This window comes from Cervus elaphus, chromosome X (genome assembly GCF_910594005.1).
Source record: "Cervus elaphus chromosome X, mCerEla1.1, whole genome shotgun sequence".
NCBI classification, from domain to species: domain Eukaryota; kingdom Metazoa; phylum Chordata; class Mammalia; order Artiodactyla; family Cervidae; genus Cervus; species Cervus elaphus.
The window spans coordinates 107,213,250-107,226,635 of NC_057848.1; the positions used below are offsets into that span (position 1 = coordinate 107,213,250).

The following is a 13,386-nucleotide window of genomic DNA, read 5'->3' on the forward strand; positions in this document are numbered from 1 at the left end:
GGGTTATATAACAACAGTGTATCCTGCTTGAGGACAGTTTCTCCTTTCTGAAAACCTTGTGACTAATCCTATCTTAGAATGTATATTAAGGGAATGGGTCTGGTAGGATCTTTCTATTGTTAAATTCTAATCCTGTTATCCTAAAATGTAAATTGTGAGAGTGGGTCTGGTAAAATTTTTACAACCTTGAGACATTCTTTTGATTAATTGTAATAACCACTTTAAAAAAGTATATAACTCCCTTGCTAACACTAGCAAAGGGAGCATTCTCCATCCCCCTTCTGATGCCTATGTCAGAAGCTTTCTTTGTCCCTTTTCTTACTTTAATAAAACTCTGCTACACAAAAGCTCTTGAGTGATGAAGCCTGGTCCCTGGTCCCAAAGCTAAATCTTCTTCAGAGATCACAAATCTGGCACCATTCACTGTAAGCTATCACTTTCACCCCCCTACTGCAAAACTGGAATTGACAATGACTGCAGCTGTATAGCCTAGTGGCCTAGATAGCCCACTAGTTCTTTATCTGTGTAATCCTACTCTGTATGAATGGAAATGGACTGAAAGGAAAGCATTTGCTAGACTTACTGTTGTTGCTAGCAATTTGAACCAACACTATCACTGAATCTAACCTTCCTTCCAAAGATGGGAAGGTTTGGGTTAAAATCAATAACAAATACAAAGAAGGAAAGATAGTAACTGAAGGTAAAAGAATGAATAAATGGCTTAATGGAACAAGAGGGGTCCAACATTACACCAGTTCTTCAAGAGAGGTTCAGAGGAAGAGAAAAATATTTACACACGCAGACTGGTATAATTATACCAGATGCCCGACACAGGGTGAAGCTGTATGTATGCCCAGGCCAGTCCCATTTTGGACCTTGACAAGGTTAAATAGAAACCTGCAAATTTGAATGGTATTACTCTGAGACATTCTGGTCATGTTCTATGATGATGAACAGGATCAACTGTTAATGGCTGAATGGAACTCCATTAATGTACCAGTATCTTTTGATTTATAAACAATATCATTTAAGAAGAAACTTCTAATAATTATGCTCTACTAAACTATCAAATCATGCACCATACAGCTACTGGAAAACTGATCACTGTGTTGACTGTAAGCTTTGGCCACCTAATACTCATGTTCCTGGCTATTATGGACAGAATATAGCAGCTGCATGCCTATGATGCTAAAATGTGCTGTGCATATCCTAGTTTCTGTGGGTGTAAAGCTATTAAACAAGATAGACACAATGGGTTTCTGATAGGAATAAGGTAGTAGGCATCATAGGGTTAGCTTGTGTCCCCACAGGAAATGACTCTACTTTGAGGCAAGGGGGGCTTAGGGAGGCCTTTATGGCATACTCAGAGAAGGAAATGGCAACCCACTCCAGTACCCTTGCCAGGAAAATCCTATGAATAGAGGAGCCTGGTAGGCTACAGTCCACGGGGTCACGAAGAGTCGGACACGACAGAGCGACTTCACTTTCACTTTTCACTTTCATGCATTGGAGAAGGAAATGGCAACCCACTCCAGTATTCTTGCCTGGAGAATCCCAGGGATGGAGGAGCCTGGTGGGCTGCCATCTATGGGGTTGCACAGAGTCGGACACGACTGAAGTGACTTAGCAGCAGCAGCAGAGTAAATTACATCTAGGTGTAACTACTATCCATATAATCTTAGTATGAAGGACCCAACACTTTTGGGTACAAAATGTGTATCCTAATCACACTTAGGCAATTAGTATACAATGGCAACAATATGCCTGGTAGACTGTTCCATAAGATAGAAGACATTGGTCATGATATAGAAGAGAGCTGTAGGAGAGACAGGTACCAGTTTAAGCATCAAGACAAACTCATTTCACTTTTAATGAGTAGCAAACAGAAGAAAAATTTGTTTTAGTGAGAATAGACCAATCAGCAGGGATACTCTTTCAGAAGAAAAGAAAAGAATGGGAATCAGCCTGGGGAGATGATGGAGCTTTAGTGAACTAGAGCGGGCAGATTCAATGAATAATGTTGTACAATGCTAGGCCTCAAGGTTGGGAAAAGCCTTGCACTCTAATCCTCAACAGGGTCTCTTGACAATTTTAAAACAGGCTGAGCCTGAATTAGCAATGGATCATTGACTCCAGCTAGGGCACATTTCTGGAAACATTATAGACCTTCAGACTTATGGAAGTTCTCTGGGGGCAAAGAGTTATTTGCATTGATGTAACTCTGCTACCCTTCATCCCAAAAATGGATCAAAATAAGATATACCCTGTAGTGTAGTTAGCAGGAATCAGAACCATACTGAATCACACTCTTCTTGCTGTAAGAGACAGGCCCTGCTACACAACAGCACACAATGGAAACAGTCTCAGTAAAACCATGGGAACTACAAAGAGATGACTAGCTTTGTTTCCATATTAGGGACAAAATTCATATGTTGACCCTAACCTCCAGTAACTCAGAATGTGACTGTATAGGAGACAGGGCCTCTAAAGAGGTGATTAAGTTAAAATGAGGCCATTAGCATAGCCCTTCCCAAGTGGCGCTAGTGGTAAAGAACCCACCTGCCAATGCAGGAGATGTAAGAGATGCGGGTTCGACCCCTGGGTCAGGAAGATCCCCTGGAGGTGGGCATGGCAACCCACTCCAGTATTCTTGCCTGGAGAATCCCATGAACAGAGGAGCCTGGTGGGCTACAGTCCATAGGGTCGCAAAGTGTCAGACACGACTGAAGCAACTTCAGAACAACTGAAGTATGTATTATGACTTGCATCCTTATAAAAAATGAGGGCACACAAGTGGAGACATGGGATGTGTACGCACAGAGGAAAGACCATGTGAGGACAGAGGAGGCAGCTATCTGCAAGCCAAGAAGAGTCCTCAGAAGAAACTAAACCTGCCAACACCTTTATCTTGGATTTCTAGACTACAGAACTAAGAAAATAAATTTCTACTGTTTAAGTCACTAAGTCTATGGTATTTTGTTATGGCAACACTAGCAAATTAATACACATGTAACTTAGAACCTGGAAACTACCAAAATCCTGGCCAGTTGCAACAACAGCCACCCATAATAACATCTTGTAAATGGATAAGGCCAGTTATGCTGGGAAGTATAATAGATACCTCTCTGATTTTTACTGGTATGTGGAAAGAAACAAAACTGGACTATAACCATAGTGTGAGAGAGTTTAATATTGGCATTGCTAGTAAAATTATATTACCTCATATAAATATTGATAAGTTTATCTATTGGGAAATTAAAGACTCCTCAGAATGTGGTATCAATGGAAACTGGTTGGTGTTAAAAGGAACTAGATGTAGTTAACATCAGTTAATTAATGTGATTCAATGAAGTTAATTAAAGTGATTCTACACAAGTTTATCATAAAGTACAAATAACTATCAGCCAAAGACAAAGTAATACAAAAATATGGAGATTTATATAATGGTTTTATAGGATGGACTAGTTGTTTCTTCATGTCTATCAGTACCTCCATGCTGGATATATTCATGTTAATATATCACTGTATATTTTATATAAATCCTATACTAAATACAGGTACTAAGAAAAATACCATCATTTTCCTGTGAGCCAAAGGTCAAAAGTACAAATTTTGCAGGAAAGAGTTAACTTAGCAGGTCTTAGCTGCTCAAAATTTGCACACTCCCTAAAGAGTTTATTTTCACCAAAGGCTCTTGTCCAACTACTAGGAATTGAGCTCTTAGAATGTTTTAACTCACAGCACTGTTTCTGTACACTCAGAGCTTTGAAACACACTGTACCAATATGTCTAGGTGGTCTGTGTAAATAATGTGATTTATGGTGAACATTTGCTTTCCTTAGGTGATCTGTTTTGCTAACTGATCAATCATGCAGGCACTGGGTACCTAGGTGACCAGATCCCAATAAAAACTCTGGAGTCTTAAGCAAATGAACTTCCCTGGTAGACTACACTTTGCACACATTATTCCATCTATAGATAGAGGAATTAAGTGTATCCTGTGCAGTTCTACCAGAAGAGAACTCTTGGAAGCCTGTACCTGATTTTCTTCAGACTTTATCCCATGCACCTTGCTGATTGTGCTTCATATTCTTTTGCTATAATAAATCATAATCATAAACATAATGAATTCTGATTCCTAATGAGTTCTGTGAGTGGTCTGGGGGAATCTTGACATAAGCACACATAGAAATACCCAATTAACATAAAAGAAAGCAGTAATGGAGGAATAGAGAAACAAAATAAGATATATAAGATATATAGAAAACAAATAGCAAAATGGCAGATGTAAACCCTACTTTATTACTAGTTGCATTAAATATAAGTGAAAGAATAATAGCAGATGTATCAATAATATGCAAGAAAGATGATGAAGCAACATCTTTATGCTACTGAAAGAAAAAAAAAACTGCCAACCTAAAATTCCACACTGGTGAAATATCTTTCAAAGCAGAGGTGAAGGAACTTCCCTTGGCCATCCAATGGTTAACATACCACGCTTCCACTGCAGCAGGGCACAGATTAGATCCCTGGTTGGGGAAGTAAGATCCTGCATGCTGCATGGCACAGCCAAAGAGTAAAAAAAAAAAAAAAAGCAGAGGTGAAATGAAGACTTTTTCAAACACACAAAAGCTGAAAGAACCTCTTACTAGGAGACCTGCAATATAAGAAATATTAAAGGAAGTCTTTTGTGTAGAAAGAAAAATAATATGTGAAACCTGAATATACACAAAGAAATAGAAAGCACTCAATATGGATAAATTAAAATGACTTTCCCCCTTATTTCTTCTTACATAGCTTTAAAAGATAACTGTTGAGAGCAAAAAATAATAACAACACATTACAGAGTTGAACATGTGTAGAAGCAAAATGTATGACAATAACAGCACAAAGGCTGGGGAAGGGGGAATGGAAGCATTTTAAGTTCTGAAATGTGAAATAGATTGTGATAAGTTAAAGTTATATATACTATAAGCCCTAAAGAAACCACTAAAAAAGCATTATATCTAATAAATCATTAAAAGAGACAAAATGGAATCATAAACATTCAATTAATCCAAAGAAGCTCAAAAAGAAGACAAAGCAAATAAAGAACAAATGGGACTTAACAGAAGGCAAATAGCAAAATGGCAGATTAAAACCAAGCATATCAATAATCACATTAATTAAAATGATCTAAACACACCAATTAAAAAAAGAGATTGTTGAACTGGATTACAAAAAGAAAGATCTAACTCCAGGCTTCCTGAAGGAAACCCTGGGTTAAATACAAAAACACAATAGGTTAAAAGTAAAAGAATGAGAAAAAATATACCATATACTATCAAAAGAAAGCTGGAATGTTTATATTAGTAACAGCCGAAGTAGATTTCAGAACAAAGAATATTACCATGGATAAAAGGAGACATTTCATAATGACAAAGTGTCAATCCATCAAGAGGACATAACAATCTTAGAAGTTTATGCACTTAACAACAGAGCTTCAAAACACATGAAGGAAAAACTGATAGAATTGAAAAGAGAAACAGATGAATCCAAAATTTGTCAGAGATTTCAACACCCCCCTCAATAACTGATGGAAGGAATAGACAGAAAATTTGTAAATAAATCAAAGACCTGAGCAACACTATCAACCAACATAACCTAATTGACATTTATAGAACACTCCATGCAACAACAGTAGTTATACACATGCTTCTAAAGCACACAGGGAAGATTTACCAAGAGAGACTATATTATGAGCCATAAAACAAATAATTTAAAATTGAAAAAGATTCAAATCATATGAAATGTATTCTCTGAATTAAATTAGGAGTCAATACTGAAAAGGAATCTAGAAAATCCAATGAATATTTGAAAATTATATAGCACATTTCTAAACAGCCTTAGGTCAAAGAAGGAATCAAAAGGGAAATGAAAAAGTATTTTGACCCAAATGAAATGAAAACACATCTCAAAATTTGTGGGGTATAACTAAACCAGTATGTATAACAAAATTTGTACCATTAAATGCTTACATAAGAAGAAATGTCTGAAAAAAAAAAGAATGTCTGAAATCAAGTTATGGCCACCAGACCAGCAACATGTGTATCACCAAGGAATTCACATATGCAAGTCCTTGGGCCCTACTTCAGACCTACTGAACCAGAAACTCTAGGTGGGAGGCCCAGCAATCTGTGGCCCTCCAAGTGATTCTGCAGTACATTCAACTTTTGAGAAACACTGATGTATACTGCTTCTTGTTTTTATTGTGTGAGGATTTCTTCAACAAGGAGTCTACAGTTTATACTGTGGTGAAGTTCATGTCATTACAGCATACTAACACATATATATGGAATTTAGAAAGATGGTAACGATAACCCTATATGTAAAACAGAAAAAGAGACACAGAAGTACAGAACAGACTTTTGAACTCTGTGGGAGAAGGTGAGGGTGGGATGTTTTGAAAGAACAGCATGTATATTATCTATGGTGAAACAGATCACCAGCCCAGGTGGGATGCATGAGACAAGTGCTCGGGCCTGGTGCACTGGGAAGACCCAGAGGAATCGGGTGGAGAGGGAGGTGGGAGGGGGGATTGGGATAGGGAATACATGTAACTCTATGGCTGAATCATATCAATGTATGACAAAACCCACTGAAATGTTGTGAAGTAATTAGCCTCCAACTAATAAATAAATAAATAAAAGATGTTGGGAAAAAAAAACAATATAGTTTTGAATAGTCTGCTAATTTTTTGTCATTTAGAAAACTTCCTTGGTTCAAAGAGTCTGGGCAAGTGATTGTACTGTGCTTAGTCATTCAGTTGTGTCTAACTCTTTGTAACCCCAAAGACTGTAGCCTGCCAGGCTTCTCTATCATGGGGATTCTCCAGGCAAGAATACTAGAGTGGGTTGCCATGGCTTCTCAACCCAGGGATTGAACCTGGGTCTCCCACATTGCAGGCGGATTCTTTACCATCAAGCCACCAGGGAAGCCACCAGGCAAGTGATTAACCCTACAGATAATGCTTCATTTGTTAAAAAGATCCAAACTTCAGAAGATATAGTTACAATTCTTCTTGAAATCTCCAGGGGAAGTGTAACCCCACTGAATAATTCCTACTGCCTATAGTAGGAATTCTTTTCATGTGGGAGCCAAATATAATCAATTACCAATCATGTATAGTGAAGAAAAGGAACAGAGACATATTAAATTTAAATAGCTGATAATATAAAATTAATTTGCTTGAAATATAGTTTTATAACTATACTCAAATATGAATTTGTCTCATGTTCTAGAAAGTCACTTCTAACAAAATATTGAAACCCTAATATAAGCACTAACTCAGAAGCACTGATGCCTACAGTGGTAGACATCATCTTTCCAACTAATTCAATGCATCAACCTAAAGAAGATCTGGTCTCTATCTAAATTTGCTGACTCACATCTTTCCTGGGACAAGGAGAGAAAGATTTTGGTTTTAATGCGCTTCAGTTACAGCTTCTGCTAATCAGGAAAGAAGGAAATCCACACTGTATCAAAATACTTAACTGACAAGTATAGATGATAAGAACATGAAAGCAACATTTGCCTTGGAAGAATTGTAATATGGGTAATCTATTAATCTTGGCTTGTTATGACAGTATTCAAAAATAAAGGGAAAAATACAGTGAAGTGCTTCTAGACTCCAAAGGGAAAATGTAATCCATTCTATACCAGTTTTTCTTCCTTTTCCCAAATCTTTGCTGACTTCTATAAGCTTTGGTTCTTTCTAAGAAACTGCCTGCTGCTCTTTTGGTTTTTTTGTTTTTTTGTTTGTTTGTTTGTTTTAAACAGAAGCCACAACAGCTGCCTATGGGGCTATGGGAGTATAATTAATCAAGTATTCAACCAGCCACCACTGTTAAAATGTTTTAATATCAATGTAAAATGAGATCAGGGTTTTACAAGCAATTTTCAGAATGTGAACATCGATTTCTAAGATGATTTCTCTTCTTTTCAGAAGCCTAAATATGAACACATATAAATCTTAGGGTTTTTTTATATCAAAGTATTTTTCCCATTTTAATATAACTATAATTGACAAACATGCAACATAACTAAGCTCCAAATCAAAGACTTTTAGTAGAAACATCCAAGTGAAAAATGAAGCATTTTAATTTACTTATTGGCCATAAACTCAGCAAGAAACCATCTTTCCTCCCATATCTCAGAAAAACCAACACCAACTAATTTATTTCTAGTGCATCAATACCATTAACACTATTTAGCCCTCCTTTGTCAGCATCCAGATATCCCTGGTTCAAACTAAGTAAATTAATGTCACAGTTCCAGTGCTGGAAATGCCCCACGGTCCTCTTCACTGCATTACACTGACAAGGCACCTACCAACAATGCACAGGGTAGGAAACGAGCCATGAAGAACATAATGGCTTGACTGAAGAGTGCCAACTGAGTGCCAATTGAGTGAGGATATTAGTGGAAACGTAAAATTCTAGGAGGTATTCTTTTTTCATTCTCTCCAAGTTACCAACATGTATAGTACCGCAAAGTAAAGAGTAGGGGAAGGTGACAACAGCCACATGCATGAAATCTCCCTAGAACTAAAAGCAAACTAAACAAAATGCAAACTATAGTGGACCAATGAACTGACTTCCATTTGGGTTTTATTTGTGGCTGCAAGCAACCTCTAAACTGAGATTCATAAATTAGGGAAAAGTTTCAATGCACTGAGGGATCAGCAATTTGTATAAGGGCATTATTAAAATATTTTCAGAGTTGTATGTGCTTCATTGTTGAATTTGGTACCAACAGTTAAGAAATAACTAAAAAAAAAAAAAAACTCAAGTATTTCCTTTTTACTATACCTACTTCCAAACATTACAAAGTATCTTTAACACAATTTTCTATGTCATTCCTTAAGTGAAATAGCCAAACAGGTAGAAACTCAAAACATAACTGCAATATTTCACAGAAGAATAATTTTCCTCCAATAACTTAGTCTGTTCCAAAGTATTTCTGTCCGAAATGTGTAGGTGCAACAGGATGAACTTCAGTAGTTAAAATTGTGATCTCTGGAAACTCCTGAATGATTGATTTGGCACCTTAAAAGATAAAAGAAAAACTGTCATTATGGTGGGATTTTTTTGATAACATTACCTGGAATTCAGTAATTTTATGGTCAATCTGTAGGTCTACTACTGACAGAAGACAGACAGCAATGACCTTTGGACAAATAGTTTGACTTGGTTAATCTTTTATTTATATAATTTCTGATACCTGAAAAGTTTTTATAGTAGTCAGGCTATGTTTCCACCATTCACTAATAAATTCTTAGAATCAAACTGTTTTGTAATCAATATATGAAAAATATATTCAGTTATAGCAACTTTCCCCCTAATGAGTCTTGTTTGTTTTATTTTAAAGGCAGCTGAAATAGAGAGAATATAGTCCTTTCTGGAAACAGGATCATACATTAGATGATGGTTTCTCAATTGGAACACTGTTGAAACAAGTGCTAAGACTTTTTTGATATGTCACAGAAAGCTAGATTTTTAGAATTTATAACTCTAGCCTGGGTGGGGAGGAGGTGGAGGAGGAAAGGACAGGGACTAGCTTGGATCCCAGTCAAAGTAAAAAGCCATAGCAAGGATGCCACAGAATAAGATTTTTTCATCTATAATGTCAAAGAATGAGTATCTTATTCTAATGTATACTATTAGAACTAACACAGTTACTTTTCTACTCCAAAGATAGAAAACCCAATAATTATTTTGTTATCTCAAAATTTACAATGCTACCTCTGTTATATAGACAGATGACCAAGCAAATCAGCCTTTGTAACCATCAACATTTGAACTACAGGTAATTTTTTATTATGAAACAGCAAAATAATCAATGGCCTACTAAGTGTGATCTCTCAAGTAGTTTCTCTGTAGCCTCTTCATGGTTGACTGAGATACGGAACCTTTGGAAATGAGGAAATGCTCTAACTAGAAGCAACACATTTCTCTTTCTTATGAAACAAATACAAATTCATTGCAGAACACTTGGAAAATACAAAGAAAAAGCTTAAAAAATAACATAAGTCACTTAGAATTTCACCACTCTAAGACAAGCACTATTAATTTAAAATAAAAATTGAAATAGTATTGTGCATCTGTCTAGCCTCTCATGCTGAGGAAAGACTTAATTAGGTTTATGTTAAATCCAAGTCTGATTTTGGTAGTCATAATAATTTGTATCAGTCATCTCTAAATTTGGTGATGACATTTTATCCTATTCTAATGCTGTTGTGTTTCTGTTGTTGTGATTGACCAAATTTTTTTATTGTTGCAATGATGTCAAAAGATATCAAATTTTACATTTTAAATATGTGATATACTGTATGTCTATTATATCTCAATAAAGTTGCTAAAAATAGACTGATCAAACGTGAGAAAAACTGTAAGCAGGTCCTAGATATGACCTTCCTATATGTAAAGCTAAAGTCACTCATTTTCCGACTCTTAAAAGAGTCTGCAGCCTAACTCATAGTTCTGAAGGTCAAAAGGAGACTGTGGTGATGGCTGAGTGGTCAGCCTCACTAAAGTTATTTATTCTGCTCTTACATTTAGATTTTCTGACATCATTAAATATTTTTTTCAAAAACATGATTTAACAGTTTATAATATTACATACAGTTGATCCTTGAACAACATGGAGGCTAATCCACATATAACCTAGTCAGCCCTCTGTATCTGTAGTTCCTCTACATACATGAATTCAACCAACCATGGATTGTGTTGTACTATAGTATTTACTACTGAAAAATATCCACGTATAAGTGGATCCACGCAGTTCAAACCCACATTGTTCAAGGGTCAACTGTATATTTACTTAACTATTTCCAAGTAAGTCACTTATATACTTTCAATTTTTTTCTTACATGAAAATGATAGTCTAATGACTATCCTAAACACTGAACGTCTACATGCCTTTATGATTATTTCTTTAGAATACTTTCATAATTGTCTTAGCTTATATGGCAAAGAAACCCAGTGTCTTAAATTAGGCTTACCTCTCTCAGGAAATGGAGAATGCAAGTTCTTTGATCATGCCCTTTGAGCAGAAGTCTAAGTTTAAAAACTTCCGCTCTTTGCTTCATACTACAAAGCCTACTTCAAAGGACCACAGGGATAGCTAGAACCTTGATTTTCTTGCTGTTTGAGAGCAGTTCTCAGGCTCAGGTGGGGAGCCAGGAGAAATGGGGACCTTTCAGCCACTGGCAAGCTCTACTCAAACAGGGCCACTATGAAAACAATTGCAATTCCCTTCAGTGTGGCTAGTTCATACTTTTCCATTTGAATTTGAACAACATTAGAATGGTTGAATGGTGTAAAGTATTACAACTAAGCTTAGAGATGACAAACACAAGTTATAATTATCAAAATTCAGTTAGGAATTAATGTGAAAGCAAATGAACTTTTCTTCAGGATGAATGGTTGGACAGATGCACACTTAACCACTCCATGACCATCCAGAGCCCCAGTTGCTGCCTCTTGTTGAACTCACCATGAGGAGTGGAGAACAGACTGAGTAGGATAATGACACTAGGTTGAACTCCATGTTCTATGAGAACCTTTACAGCTTCAATTACAGTATTTCCAGTACCTGAAATCAAATGAAAATCAAATGCATTGGCAACTTTAACATTCATCTCAAAATATCTTTGATGTTGCTTCAACGTAAAAGCAGTTTAGTAATCTAACATAAGATACTACTAGATAAAGCTTCATTTGAAGATGTCTGGGTTTTTTTTTTTTGGACTCTGTGGGAGAAGGCGAGGGTGGGATGATCTGAGAGAATAGCATTGAAACATGTATATTATCAAATATGAAACAGGTTGCCAGCCCAGGTTGGATGCATGAGACAAGTGCTCAGGGCTGGTGCACTGGGAAGACCCAAAGGGATGGGGTGGGGAGGGAGGTGGGAGGGGAGAATCAGGATGGGGGACACATGTAAATCCATGGCTGATTCATGTCAGTGTATGGCAAAAACCACTACAATACTGTAAAGTAATTAGCCTCCAACTAATAAAAATAAATGAAAAAAAAGATGTCTGTTTTTTATAAATGATGTTATTTTCAATAACAGACATAACCCACGTACTTTTCAGCTTTCAAATGCATGAGCCCTAAATTCATTCAGTATTTGAGATATCAAATGTAATACCCACCTGCTATTCCGAACTCTAGGATCTGAGCAAGCATAGGAAAAGACTAGAATAGGAGAAAAAACTATTACCTCCAAAGAGGATAAATCCTTGAGAAAATCATTGCTATACGCTGAGCTAGAAAAGGGACATATTTCAGTATATATTCTGTATTCTATATATTTTGCCTCATTAAATCTTTTGCTTCAATCTGTTAACCTTAAAATAGAAGTTTTTTGGAGCTAATAAAGTTTGACTAATGTGTATTTTCTTATTACACAATAAAAATTCCCCAGAGAACTACCCAGGGCAACTCCAAATCCAACTGAGAAAAACAAAAAAAGAACACATTTAGGAACAGTTTCATCTTTAAAGAAGGGTACCTAAAAGGTAGGCACTAAGCTGAATTTTAACCCTAATAAAAGGTTACAAATTAAATGCAAGCAACTCACTGAGAATTGGATACATCAGAAGGACTTTTCTTCTGTAAATGTCTGGGGGGAACTTGGCATAATATACTTTGGCTCTTTGTGTCTCCTCATCACTCTGAATCAGGATCTTTCCAATTCGTATGGATCGACAGCAGTCTCGTAAACCTTGTTCCATTGCCTCACCTTGAAGTAGGAAATAAAAAAGAAAGAGTGATTAAGAGTAGATAGAGTGAAAGTTCAAGAATAAGCCAAAATAGAGCTTGTGACTATTACTAACACAATAAAGACACTGTCAAAATGAAAGCAATTCTTCTTAAGCTAACAGCTTTCACTTCTGATAAAATATGGTTTTATACTTAGTTTAGGTCAATGAAGCTAGATTAAGGGCTGGTCAACGAAACTAGGATAAGCTAACTTTACTGCTGGCTTACAAGTTCTAGAGTTGTCACGCTTCCATGATTACAGGTAATAAAGCATTTAAGCTGCTCTCTGAACTTTTCTATATCAGGAACATTTTAATTCTATTATTTTAGGACACTGTATTACTTTCATCTGACAAAAATATAGAATATAATGGAAGAATGAGGGCTGTAGACAAAAGGCTCTCCATTTAGATCAAGCTGACATCAAGAGATATCATGTAGCCCCAGCAATGACTTCAATGGCAGAGGCTTGGCTGGCAAACAGTGAAAAAGTAATAAGCTGTTCCCTCTTCCCCCAGAGATCCAGACCAAAACCACCATCATCCCCTTGGTTTCTGAAGGTAAAGCTATTTTTGAG

At 36.4% G+C, this 13,386-nt stretch overlaps 1 protein-coding gene across 2 annotated transcripts in view; it reads right to left on the minus strand.

Annotated features, from left to right (window-relative positions):
- Positions 1–7,880: 7,880 nt before the first annotated feature.
- The window catches only part of UPRT (uracil phosphoribosyltransferase homolog), a 29,829-nt gene continuing 24,323 nt past the window's right edge, over positions 7,881–13,386 (minus strand). For both annotated transcript variants that reach the window (XM_043896893.1, XM_043896892.1), the window contains 3 exons: positions 12,628–12,789; positions 11,536–11,634; positions 7,881–9,086 (listed from right to left, as the gene is read on the minus strand). In XM_043896893.1, the coding sequence (XP_043752828.1) occupies positions 8,980–9,086; positions 11,536–11,634; positions 12,628–12,789 (368 nt within the window). In that variant the 3' untranslated portion in view covers positions 7,881–8,979. The remainder of the gene's footprint in view (positions 9,087–11,535; positions 11,635–12,627; positions 12,790–13,386) is intronic.